This window comes from Calliphora vicina, chromosome 2 (assembly GCF_958450345.1).
Source record: "Calliphora vicina chromosome 2, idCalVici1.1, whole genome shotgun sequence".
NCBI lineage: Eukaryota > Metazoa > Arthropoda > Insecta > Diptera > Calliphoridae > Calliphora > Calliphora vicina.
The window spans coordinates 131672737-131687330 of record NC_088781.1 but is presented as its reverse complement, the minus strand read 5'-3'; the positions used below and the strand labels follow the sequence as shown (position 1 = coordinate 131687330).

The 14594-nt window shown below is 25.9% G+C and overlaps 1 protein-coding gene across 1 annotated transcript; it reads right to left on the bottom strand.

Annotated features, from left to right (window-relative positions):
• Nucleotides 1–939: 939 nt before the first annotated feature.
• Nucleotides 940–2210, bottom strand: LOC135952392 (uncharacterized). Its single transcript, XM_065502303.1, has 2 exons — nt 2125–2210; nt 940–2059 (listed from the first exon to the last, which is right to left on the bottom strand). The coding sequence occupies exons 1-2, from the start codon at nt 2164–2166 to the stop codon at nt 974–976; spliced, it is 1128 nt and encodes a 375-aa protein (XP_065358375.1). The 5' UTR covers nt 2167–2210; the 3' UTR covers nt 940–973.
• Nucleotides 2211–14594: the final 12384 nt, after the last annotated feature.

Sequence of the window (14594 nt, the reverse complement as noted above, 5' to 3'; positions counted from 1 at the left end):
TTGAAACGCAATATATAAGTGAAAATTTGTACATAGTATGCGGAAAATGTTTTCGAAATTTAATCATTCGAAAGATGAACATTACCAACACAATTTTATGTATATCAAACAAAAACCTAAAATTTTGTGAAAATGAGCGAATTCACTTAATTGTGAATAAATTCGAAAAGAATTCATAGATATTTATAATCGATATCTCATTTTATTGCTATTATATGTGGCTTTGCGATAAAGTAATAAACTTGAACCATTTCTGCCATATTCGATTTTTCATGAATTTTTTTTTCACTTAAGAAAATATATTTTTTGCTTCAATTTGTTATTATAACTCCAAAACTACTGAGCCTATTGAAAAGCAATGTATAAACGTATTAAAGGCTATGTAAATTTAAAATTTTCTAAGTTTATTTTAACAACATGTGACTGACCCTTATTGAGTTATCATTAATTATGTGGACAAACGTCTACAAAAATATCAAAATTTTACTTAAAATTTTTTTTTAAAAAAAACCTCTTATTAGAATTTAAAATTTGGACTACTGGAACCACAATACATCAAAATTGTGTAGTGGTTTAAAAAGCCTGTAAATTGTTTACGATTTTGTTGCCCTGTATATTTAGTAAAATATGTATGTTCAACATGTTAAGTGTGTTATTCTCGTGTTTTCAAAAAATGGAATTATATACCTAGTTTTTCCATACGAACACAGAAATGTTCCTCAACGCTCATTACGATTTAATAAACCCAATTTATGTTAAAACTTTTAGAACAAACTACGAAATGGCAGATCCGTTTAGGAAATTATGTTGTAATTTTAACGAAATGTTTAGCTTTATAGATTTCATTTGAAATGTTGATGTTATAATACGAACTCTTATTTTCAATTTAAACAACTAAATATTAAACTTTACATTAAAACAAATTTTTTATAATTTAATTTAACACTCAGTCTATAAGGATAATATCCATATATTAACTCATATAAATAAATAACTCATTCAACATCTTAGCTATATCTTGTGTGGTGGTATGACCTCTCAAACGATCATACCACCGTATTAAGAACTTCTCTTTGGCCAACTCATCTCGTGTTAAAGCAGCTTTAAATTGTTTAAATTTCTGAAAAAGTCCCAGCTGTACAAAATCATTCAGTTTGCGTGACAATTCTGCAGTAAATTTAGCATAACCTGCTGCATCAAAGATTTGCTTGATTAATTTTTGCTCCTTTAATGGTATTGTGGTGTTGTAGTAATATTTCTGTAAAATATTGTCGTGGAATTGGTTTAATAACTTGTATAACTCATCAATATGTTGATGCTTTTCGTATTTTTCATTGAAGTCTTTAATATTTTTGGTTAAATTAAGCTTTAGATTGTTGGGAAGTTGTGACAATCGTTTGTGCTTTAATACAGCCTTGGAAATATTATCTGCTGTGTTGCCATAGAAGATGTAAATACTATCTACTTTTTCATTGATATACTTCAAAAGTTCCGCTTTTGGTGTAGAGTACCTTAGAAGTTTATACAAGTATTTGGACTGACATTTATAGGTTTGGCATCTTTTTAATTTATTGTATCCCTTTATTAAGTCCTTGTGCTGCTTTAATTCTTGTTGGTTAAGTTGTTCTTTGAATTCTTCAAATTTGGTTAGAATTTTATTTTTAACAAATTTCATATATTTACTCTCATAATTTTTATCCATTTCGTAGTAACCCTGTTTTTCTAATAATTTCCAAATGTATTCAATGTCTTTATTGTGGCTGTGATCTGGTAGTTTATCTTTAAATATTAAAACCAATTGCTGGGTTAAACCATAACGTTGGTATGAATTATAATCACGTAAGAAATCGGTTAAATTCTGTTTAAACTTTCTCATTATTGGTGTTTTAGGCTGTTTTACTACTTTGTCTTGTAGAAGTTTTTCACTCAAAACTTTAGCCTTTTCACAGAAATCTTTGTCTATAGATTCTAAGCCATTGTCATAGAATTCCACTAGTTTTTGCTTTAATGTAGATGTTTCAGATTTGGTTGAGGCTGTTAAAGGTTTTATGAAAACCAGCTGAATTAAAAATGAAAATATTTGCTTTTAATGAGAAAATGCTTAAATACATATTTAACACTTACTTGTATTAGGCCCAAGATTAGGAACGAGTATAACAGTTTCATAATTGACTTCTGTTAAGTTTGCTCTTAATCTCTCTCAACTGCTAAACGATTAATAAATTTATTTTGTTTTCCGAAAGGCTTTTTATACAAGCATCAGCAAAATGCTGGATTATTTTAAGAACTAATAGTTTTTCTATTTATATGAAATGATTAATTCTGGTGGTTAGTTCTCATATATAAATAACAAATATTGCTAAGTATTTTCTAATAATTTTAGTTGCATCAGAAAGCGCTGAGAATAATACAGTTCGATCATGTTTTTTGATTCATATATAATTAATTTTAACTAAGAATTTACATCAGCGTTGGAAAAGTTGATACGAACGTACTTTGTGAATAATATGTAACGTTCAATAAACAATAATCAATAAATAAAAACAATCTAAAAACAAGTAAGAAAGTATGGTCGGTCAAGCCATATAATACCCTACACTAATTAAAAGAGCAAAAAAAATTTTTCTTTTAAAATTTCAATAATTTATATTTTTGAGTGATTTTCGGAAGTGGGCCTTATATGGGGGCTATGACCAATTATGGACCGATCACCATGAAATTAGGTCGTGTGATTTATGTCTATATTAAAGTTAACTATGTTGAATTTTATGTGTTTAACAACATTTTTAAGCGATTTATGCACGTTAAAGTGATTTTCGGAAGCGGGTCTATATGGGAGCTATGACTAATTATGGACCGATCGTAACAAAATTTGGTGACATGAATTTTGTGTATATAAAACTTATTTGGAGCGGAATTTGTGGAGATACTTGTATAAATTAAACATTTATGACCGATAAAGTCCAATTTCGGGAGGACATTTGTATGGGGGATAGGTGAAATAATGAACCGATTTCAGCCAGTTTCAATAGGCTTGGTCCTTGAGCCGAAAAAATAATATGTACCAAATGTCATCGAAATATATTCAAAATTGCGACCTGTACTCTGCGCACAAGGTTTATATGGACAGCCAGCCAGCCGATCAGACGGACGGACGGACGGACATCGTTTAATGGACTCAGAAAGTGATTCTAAGTCGATCGGTGGGTGTTAGACTAATATTTTTGGGCGTTACAAACATCTGCACAAACGCATTATACCCTCCCCAATATGGTGGTGTAGGGTATAATAAAGGACTTTTGTATTATTCGATCCATCTTACTGAACACTGAAGCCACTACAAAATACACAAACTGTATATGACTTAAAATTGCGTGTTTCTTTCCTAAATGTTTAGCTTTTATTTTGAAAAGCTATAACCTTTTCCAAGCCAAAAGAATTGCTCATCTTTTGAGGTCAAGAACAAATCAAGCCAATTTAGGATACTCTGTTCCAAACTTAAGCGTATGCCAGAGAGAGCGTACTGCATCTATCGAAAGAAAAATATTTTAAAATTTTTTTTTTGAATTTTTTTAAAATTGTTGAATTTTTTTTTTTCTTGGAAAAATTAATTTCTAGTTTTCGACTTTTCAAATGAAAGCAAACTTTTTGGTGTCTTCAATTTGCATAACTTTTTCTAAAATCGTGCTTGTTTTAGCTGTATATTAACGTTTATTTAAAATAAATAATCTAGGCGTATGATTAATATTAATTATGGGGTTACTTAACTAAAATCCTTATAACATTTAATAGGATTTAGATTCTAACTTTCTGTAAATGGTGTTTTGAAGCCAAAAATATTTACTTTTAGAAATATGGATTAAAAATTCATAATTTAAGAGCACTATGTTGATTAAAGCTTTCGAAATTAATAAAAATTATTGAAAAATATCGATATTTTTCACATTTATTTGATTTAGTTCCAGAAATCATAAATATTATTGAATATATAAGTAGTATTATAACCAAAAAGTCAAAACAAATTTTCTTCATTTTAAAATATTTGGAAATTTTTTTCAAAATTTATTAAATTTTCGTATTTTATTTTAAGATATGTCTGATAGTTTTTCTATTTAATTTAAGTGGTTTATTCTAATATTTTTTTCCATGTATAAATAACAAGTATTGTTGGGTATTTTTGAAATAATTTTAGTTTACCCATCAATCACAGAAAAAAACTGAAAACGGAAATGTTTACAGTGCGAAAAATTTACAATTCATTTTACTTATAAAACTCTATTTTAAGTTGCCTTGATCTGAAACGTAAAAGGACTATATTATATTGATCGAATTCTAAAAAAAATGTCATAATTTTTTTCTCAAATCATGCTTGTTTTATCTATATATTAAGGTTTGTTTAAAATAAATAATCTATGATTAATATTAATTAAGAGGTTACTTAACTAAAATCCTTATAACTTTTAATACAATTTAGATTCTAACTTTCTGTAAATGGTGTTTTAAAGCCAAAAATATTTACTTTTAGCAATATGGATTAAAAATTCATAATTTTAGATCACTAAGTTGCTCTAAGCATTTGAAATTAAAAAAATAATTGCAAAAATATAGATTTTTGTTTTATTTGGTTCCAAAGATCATAAATATTTTTGAAAATATTGGCAGCAATCTTGCTTTAGCATTATTACATAAAAAAGTCAAAACTAATTGTCTTTTTTTTTTTGAAAGATTTGGAAATTTATTCAAAATTTATTAAATTTTCTAGCTATTATAGAATTTTCTATAATTTTTTTGTATAGTTAAAGAAAATATGAAACCAAAATTTTAAATTTTTTTTTTGAATTTTTCTAAAATTGCTGAATTTTTTTTTTTTGAAAAATGAATTTCTAGTTTTCGATTTTTCAAATGAAAGCAAACTTTTTGGTGTCTTGAATTTGCATAACTTTCTTGTAAAATCTTGCTTGTTGTAGCTGTATATTAACGTTTGTTTAAAATAAATAATCTAGTCGTATGATTAATATTAATTATGGTGTTACTTAACTAAAATCACTATAACTTTTAATAGGATTTAGATTGTAACGTTCTGTAAATGGTGTTTTGAAGCCAAAAATATTTACTTTTATCAACATGGATTAAAAATTCATAATTTAAGAGCACTATGTTGATTAAAGCTTTCGAAATTAATAAAAATTATTGAAAAATATCGATATTTTTCACATTTATTTCATTTAGTTCCAGAGATCATAAATATTATTGAAAATATTATTAATTAATTTTTTTAGATATTATAGAATTTTCTATAATTTTTTTGTATAGTTAAAGAAAATATAAAACCAAAATTTTAAATTTTTTTTTTGAATTTTTCTAAAATTGTTGAATTTTTTTTTTTGAAAAATTAATTTTTAGTTTTCGATTTTTCAAATGAAAGCAAACTTTTTGGTTTCTTCAATTTGCATAACTTTTTGTAAAATCGTGCTTGCTTTAGTTGTATATTAACGTTTGTTTAAAATAAATAATCTAGGCGTATGATTAATATTAATTAAGAGGTTACTTAACTAAAATCCTTATAACTTTTAATACGATTTAGATTATAACTTTCTGTAAATGGTGTTTTAAGCCAAAAATATTTACTTTTATCAACATGGATTAAAAATTCATAATTTAAGAGCACTATGTTGATTAAAGCTTTCGAAATTAATAAAAATTATTGAAAAATATCGATATTTTTCACATTTATTTCATTTAGTTCCAGAGATCATAAATATTATTGAAAATATAAGTAGCAATCTCGCTTTAGTATTATAACAAAAAAGTCGAAACTAATTTTCTTCCTTTTAAAATATTTGGAATTTGTTTTTCAAAATTTATTAAATTTTCTAATTATTTTTTTTTTGGAGATTACAAATGTTTCTAGAATTTGTTTGTATCAATATAATTAAACAAAAAACGAAACCAAAATGTAAGCCAACTTTCTGGTTTTATAAATTCATTACTTTTTTTCTATAATCTTGCTTGTTCTAGCTGAACATTAACGTTTGTTTAAATTAAATAATCTAGGCGTATGATTAATATTAATTAAGAGGTTACTTAACTAAAATCCTTATAACTTTTAATAGGATTTATATTCTAACTCTCTGTAAATGGTGTTTTAATGCCATAAATATTTACTGTTAGAAATTTGGATTAAACATTCATAATTAAAGAGCATTAGTTATTTATAGCATTTGAATTAAAAAAATTTTAGAAAAAAATATCGATATTTTTCACTTTCTTCTAACTTTCTGTAAATGGTGTTTTGATGCCAATAAAATTTAATTTTAGGAACTTGCTTAAACAGCAATAGTCCAAGAGCAATAACTTGCTTAATGCATTTAAATTAAAAAAATCTTGAAAAAATATAGATTTTTTCACAATTATTTTATTTGGATCCAGAGATTGTAAATATTTTTTTAAAATATTAGTACCAATCTCGCTTTAGTATTAATAACAATAAAAGAAAAAATAAATTTTCTTTATTTTAAATGTTTTGGAATTTTTTTCAAAATTTATAAAATTTTCTTATTTTTTAGAGATTAAAAAATGTTTCTATATTTTTTTTGTATCAAAATAATTTCCAAAAAAACCGAAAAATATTTTTTTTTAATTTTTCTCAAAATTGTTGAATTTTTTTTTTTTTTTTGAAAAATTAATTTCTGGTTTTTGATTTTTCAAATGAAAGCAAACTTTTTGGTTTCATAAATTTTCATTACATTTTTGTAAAATCTTGCTTGTTGTAGCTATATATTAACTTTTGTTTAAAATAAATAATATAGGCGTATGATTAATATTAATTAAGAGGTTACTTATCTAAAATCGTTATAACTTTTAGTACGACTTAGATTCTAACTTTCTTTAAATGGTGTTTTGAAGCCAAAAATATTTACTTTTAGCAATATGGATTAATAATTCATAATTTAAGAGCACTATATTGAGTAAAGCTTTCGAAATTAATAAAAATTATTGAAAAATATCGATATTTATCACATTTATTTGATTTATTTGATTTAGTTCCAGAGATCATAAATATTTATGAAAATATAAGTAACAATCTCCCTTTAGTATTATTTTGGAGATTACAAATTTTTCTAGAATTTGTTTGTATCAATATAATTAAACAAAGAATGAACCAAAATGTAAGCCAACTTTCTGGTTTTATAAATTCATCACTTTTTTTCTAAAATCTAGCTTTGTTTAACGTTTGTTTAAAATAAATAATCTAGGCGTATGATTAATATTAATTAAGAGTTTACTTAACTAAAATCCTTATAACTTTTTATAGGATTTAGATTCTAACTTTATAGCATTTGAAATTAAAAAAAGTATTGAAAAATATCAACACTTTTAAATTTTTTTTATTTAGTTCCAGATATCTTAAATAATTTTTGAAAATATTTTTCAGATTATAGAAATTTCTAAATTTTTTTTTACTTTTCTTGAAATTGTTTGAATATTTTTTTTGGAGAAAATAATTTTTTGATTTTCAATTTTCAATTAAAAGCAATCTTTTTGGTTTCATAAATTTTCATAACATTTTTGTAAAATCTAGCTTGTTGTAGCTATATATTAACATTTATTTGAAACAAATAATCTAGGCGTATGATTAATATTAATTAAGCGGTTACTTAACTGAAATCACAATAACTTTTAATAGCATTTACATTCTAACTCTCTGTAAATGGTGTTTTAAACAGAATAATATTTACTTTTAGGAAATTTCATTAAATAGCAATAATTAAAGAGCAATAAGTTGCTTAGAGCCTTTCAAATTGATACAAATTATTGAAAAAAATGTCAATATTTTTCACATTTGTTTTATTTGTTTCCAGAGATGGTGAATATTTTTGCTTTTATAAGTAACAGTCTCGCTTTAGTCTGATTAACAATAAAATACAAAATAAAGTTTATTTATTTTTAAAGTTTTGGAATTTTATTTTGGATTTATATCTCTTTATTATTAAACACTATTTAATTTTAAATTCTTAAATGACTTTTCATAAAACATAGTATGAAACTTATCAAACATTATAATCATATCCAAAGTACTGTTTAAACCTTTTAACTCATCATACCACTTTATTAAAGGCTTTTGATGGGCCAACTCTTTGCGATTAAGAGCAGCTTTAAATTGTTTAAATTTCTTTAACATACCATGTTTCACAAACTCTAACAATTTATGTTGATAATTGGTAATTAAATGGGCACAGCCTTGTTCGTTAAAGATTTTTACCAATAATTTATGGTCCTTGGAGGGAATAGTTTTTGTGTTATGATAATATTTCAATAAGATTTGAATATAGAAATTGCGTGTTAGATTGTATAAATCATCTATAGTTTGGTGATTTTCATACTTTCGAATAAAATTATTAAGATCTGCTGATAATTGTTTGCTTAGCAATGGTGTTAAATGGGTAAATTTTTGATTTTTCATTAGACCTTTGGAAATATCATAAGCTTTTTTGCCATAGAAGATATTAAGGCTGTCCAGTTGAGCTGTTATATATTCCAGTAGTTTCCGTTTGGGTTCACTTTCCTGTGATATTAAAATATTGAAATATATGCTGTAGCAGTTATAATCCCGACACTTTTTCAAACCATTAAACCACTGTATTAAGTACTGCTGCTGATTCAATTCTTTGTCAGAAAGTTGTTTTCTCAACTCTTCAAATTTTTGTAGAAATTTTTGTTTAACCAACTTTACATATTGAGTTTTATAACCAATACTTATGTCACTGTAACCTAGTTTTTTCAATAACTGCCTTATATACTCAATGTTTTTATTATTCTCAGGCTCTGGTAGTTTTGCCTCAAATAGGGAAACCAATTCATTGATTAAACCATAACGTTGGTAGGAGGGATAATCATGCAAGAAATCTGTTATATTTTGTTTAAACTCTTTCAGTTTTGGAGTTGCAGCCTGTTGAATTTTTGAATCTTGAAGTATTTTCTGACTTAAATGTTTAGCCTTTTCACAGAAATCTTTGTTTATAGTTAGCAATTCATGGCTGCAGAATTCCACAATGTTAGCTCTGAATGATGTAGAGGCTGCCAAAGGTTTCAATACAAATGATTGCTTTTGAAATAAAAAAAGATTTTGTGTTAAATTCAAAGTTTGCAATTAATTTAATTAGAACATACTTGTATTAGCCCCCAGATTATAAACGAGTATAACAGTTTCATTGTTCCTAGCGCGACGACTTAAGGAAAAATAAATTTCTGTTATTTCAAAGAAATTTCTTGAAAGAACTTATAATATTAGTTTATTTTATTAAATAAATCAATAATATTTTTTGCCACAATCAACTATTACTGCGGTTTATTCATTAAAGTTATAAAAAATATAGTTTTTTTCTAAATCAAAGCAAATGATAGTATTTCAAATAGAGCTATAAATAAACTAATAAGAGTAATATATCCGGCTGTGGCGAATCTTGTAGACCCTTCAACAAAGTATACTTTAAGATAACTATTAAAAACTATTTTTGAACAATAGAAAAAACATTAAACAAATAATTTCTGCCGTTTTCGAGTTTTCATGAATTTTTAAACAAAAAAAAAAATTTGATATTTTCATGAAAAAATATATATTTTGCATCAATTTGTTATTATAACTCCGAAACTGCTAAGTCGATTGAAACGTAATATATAAGAGAGAATTCTACATAGCATGAAGAAAATATTTTTAAAATTCATTCGAAAGAAGAACATTACCAACTCAATTTTATGTATATCAAACAAAAAACTTAAATTTTGTGAAAATGAGCAAATTCACTTAATTGTGAATAAATTCGATAAGAATCAATCGATATTTTTGGCCGGTATCACATTTTGTTCCTAATACATGAGGCTTTGCGATAAAGTAATAAATTTGAACAATTTCAGCCGTTTTCTATTTTTCATTACTTTTTTAAAACATAAAAATTTGCTATTTTCACGTAAAAAATATATTTTTTGCTTCAATTTGTTATTATAACTCCGAAAATGCAGAGCCGATTGAAACGCAATATATATGTGAAAATTTGTATATAGCATGGAGAAAATGTTTCCAAAATTCAATCATTCGAAAGAAGATCAATAACTACTCAATTTTATGTATATCAAACAAAAAACTAAAAGTTTGTGAAAATGAGCGAATTCACTTAATTGTAAATAAATTCGATAAGAATCAACCGATATTTATGACCGGTATCCCATTTTGTTTCTATTACATGTGGCTTTGCGATAAAGCAACAAATCTGAACAATTTCTGCAGTTTTCGATTTTTCATGATTTTTGAAAGAAATATGAAAAATATTTTCATGTAAAAAAAATATATTTTTTGCTTCAATTTGTTATGATAACTCCGTAACCAGTGAGCCGATTGAAACACAATATAAATAAGAAAATTTGCACATAATATGGGGAAAATATTTTTAAAATTCAATCATTCGAAAGAAGAACATTACCAACTCAATTTTGTTTATATCAAACAAAAACCTAAAATTTTGTGAAAATGAGATAATTCACTTAATTGTGAATAAATTCGAAAAGAATCCATCGATATTTATGACCGATATCTCATTTTATTGCTAATACATGTGGCTTGCGAGCAAGTAATAAATCTGAAAAATTTCTGACGTTTTCAATTTTTCATGAATTTTTAAACAAAAAAAAAAATTAGCTATTTTCATGTACAAAATATATTTTTTGTTTCAATTTGTTATTATAACTCCGAAACTACAGAGCCGATTGAAACGCAATATATTTGTGAAAATTTGTACATAGCACGGGGAAAATGTTTTTTAAATTTAATCATTCGAAAGAAGAACATTACCAACTAAATTTTATGTATATAAAACAACCAAACTAAAATTTTGTGAAAATGAGCGAATTCAATTAATTGTGAATAAATTCGAAAAGAATCAATCGATTTTTATGACTGCTATAACATTTTGTTGCTATTATATGTGGCTTTGCGATAAAGTAATAAATTTGAACAATTTCTGCCGTTTTCGATTTTTCATGATTTTTTTAAACAAAAAAATTTAGCTATTTTCATGTAAAAAATATATTTTTTGTTTCAATTTGTTATTATAACTACGAAACTGCAGAAAATAATCCATAGATATTTATAATCTAGACCTCATTTTGTTTCTATTACATGTAGCTTTGCGATTAAGCAACAAATCTGAACAATTTCTGCCGTTTTCGATTTTTCATGATTTTTTTAAAACACAATAATTTGATATTTTCATGTAAACAATATATTATTGGCTTCAATTTGTTAAGATTATGTAAATTTGTAAAGATTATGTAAATTTGAACTTTTCTAATTTTACGTCAATAATACAGGACTAAGTCTTTTGGAGTTCTCATAAATTATGTTAAAAAATTACGTTTAAAAAATTCACAATTTAACAAAAAAAAAATTTTTTAAAAAACTTCTCCATAAAATCTAAAATTTGAACCATATTTGTACTACTGAAACCAAAATACATTTAAATTGTGCAGTGGTTTAAAAATCCCTTAAATTTTTTTCGATTTTGTAGCCCTGTGTAATTTGTTTACGATTAAATTTACAAAAATCAATTTTTTTTTATAGAATAATATAAGAAATATTTCCCTTTAACAGCCTCCATACAAATGATTCGATTCCCGGAATACTGTTTGAGCAGTCATAGATATTTTGATGACGAAAATCGAGCAAGATTTTTCCCCATATAAGGCCCCCCTCAGAAATGACATTCACTGTCCGACAAATTGAGACTTTTTGATTGGAACAGAACTAAGACCGATAATTTTGAAAGGGCATGTTGAGTAGATAATTTTTGTAGCATATACATATAGTCCAGCTGTTCTGAATTTCTTTTACAGTGCACATTAGGTCAAATGACACCTTTTTCTGTGCAAAAGTCTTAAAATCGAAGTGCTGTTTTACACTTGTTTTTGTTGTTTTTTAATTGGAAACACTTCAAATAAAATACTACTGTTTTTGTTTTTATAATTGTCAAACACCGTTACACAGCTGTGCGTCAAAGTCAATAGATGTAATTTTTTTTATAAATGTGCTTGCAATTTCAGTAGTGCTTGCTCAAGTTTAAGTGCGTGTTTTTCGAATTGTGTTCGTATTTAATTAAAGCTGCTTGATATATATTTCGCTATACCTCAAAATAACTCATTTTCCTACATAACCTCAAATCGGTAAAATTTATCCAAAACTTTGACTTTTCGTAAGCCATAAAAAATGTTGACCCCATTTGACCTCTTTCAATTTTTACTAATATATTAAAGAATAATTAGTGAGTTATTAGCAATTTATTTCAAACTGCACTTTTTTGCGTTTTAGGAGTAATCCCTCTTTAATTCAGGTAACCGATGTATAAAAAAACTATCTATTTGAAATACGACGAAAAGAATGCACAACAAAAGAAAAAATTTATGCCATTTTTAATTGAAATTAAAATATTTTCAGATGAAGTGGAGAAGCATATAACGCAAACAATAAATTTTTTATACCCTACACCACCATATTGGGTAGGGTACAATTCGTTTGTGCAGATGTTTGTAACGTCCACAAATATTAGTCTAACACCCACCATAATTTGGTACATATAATTTTTTCGGCCCAAGGACGAAGCCTATTGAAACTGACTGACATCCCTCCATTATCCCATATATCCCCCTTACAATTGTCCTCCCGAAATTGGACTTTATCGGTCATAAATGTTTAATTTATATAGGTACCAACAAAAACTTCGCTCCAAATAAGTTTTGTATATACGGAATTCATGTCACCATAATTCATGTCGGTCCATAATTAATCATAGCTCCCATATAAGACCAGCTTCCGAAAATTACTTTAACTTTCATAAATCTCTTAAAAATTTTGGTATACATATAAAATACAACAGAAATATCTTTCATATAGAAATTAATCATACGAGCTAATTTCATAGAGATCTGCCCATAATTGGTCATAGTCCACTTCCGAAAATCACTCAAGAATATAAATTATTAAAATTTTATAAGAAAAATGATAAAGGCAAATGAGACCCTTGCCAAAGTTTCGTTGCAATCTATTTTTTTTTCCACCTGAAGTAATTGAATTATTATGTTGCAGTGAACCCATGAAAGAATTCCACCTTAGCCACCAAGACGATAAAATTAATGAAAGTGAAGAGGACCTTTGATATAAATTTACAAAATGAATTAGATTTAAGCAATTACTAAATGTTTTAGTATAATTAAAATAAATGAATGAATTCAATGTATTGTGTTTGCACTAATGGTTGCAAAAGAGTTAATTTTTGGTCATTAGTGGGTTAAATTCCATTTTTTTAATAGAATGATTCTTTGTTATGAAATTCTTACAGGTTTTGGTTTGAATAACATGATTTTGTAGTCGTTATTAATTTAGCACAGAAAAAGTGGTCATTTGACCTATAGTGCAGTGGGTCAAAGTTTTAATTTTTTGATCGAAAGTAGCATTATACTAACTGAACAAAAATGTTATAAGTTAATGTCTGAGAGAATTCTTATTGGGATTATTTTATGGGGATCATTTTTGTGGAAGATCTTAACCTTTTATCTCCTCTCCTTAGGGGTCAATTTGACACTTTTTTCGAAAAAATCAAAAAAAAAATTCTTTAAAAAAGACATTTAAGGATTGAAACTTGGCTTACTTAAGAGGACCTCGTTGCCCTCAGAACTATCAAAACTTTGACAATTTAAAAAAAAATTTAGGTTTAAGTAAAAAATTCTAAAAAGGCAAATCACCGATCCTCGAAAAAGCTCCATTTTTGTATTTTTCTATATCTTATTCTAATTAATAAAGCCAATTAAAAACAGTTTTCTTTGTTGTATTTGAATTTAAAGTTGTCAGACTTTATAAAAAGTAAAGAATGTACAAACGTAATGACAAACTTATATAAATCCTTGCCACTCATAGAAAAGGCTTTAAAAATTAATCGTTTACAATTTCTCTCAGCAAACATTTGCGATCTAAAAATATTTTCAATGATTAATAAGGAAAATAAAATTAATTGTAATCACAAAAAAATTTATGTATTCTTAAATTAAAATCCTTAACGCTGATGTTGTACAAAAGCTTTCGAAAAACACTATAAATTTATTAATCTTCTAGCAGTTGAGGTATTAAGAACAAACTTGTTTGAAGTCAAACATGAAACTGTTATACTCGATCATACTCTTGGCCATAATACAAGCAAGTATAAAATTCTTTTTTAAAAATTTTCTCTTAAAAATAAATGATTTTTATTTTAAATTAAGCTGGTGGTCATTAAACCTTTGGAAGCCTACACCAAAACCAAAAAACCCATATTCAAAGAAATACTACTGGAAATCTATAAAAAGGAAATGATACCCTTAGACAAAAGTTACTGTGAAAAACTCAAATTTATAAGTGAAAAACTTTTACAATATCGATCAATAAAAGAGCCTAAAACTGCTATAATGTGGCGGTTTAAACAGAATATGACAGAGTTTCTTCAGGAGTATCCTTTGTATATGCGTTTTGGCTTAAGGAGGGAATTAACTTATGAATTTGATTATAAATTTCCGAG

What these genes read in the sequence shown, in the direction of transcription:
- LOC135952392 (XM_065502303.1), bottom strand. Translation starts at nt 2,166, where the DNA reads ATGAAACTGTTATACTCGTTCCTAATCTTGGGCCTAATACAA. An exon ending in TAATCTTGGGCCTAATACAA is followed by an intron (nt 2,060 to 2,124) that starts GTAAGTGTTAAA and finishes TTTTTAATTCAG; the next exon opens with CTGGTTTTCATAAAACCTTT.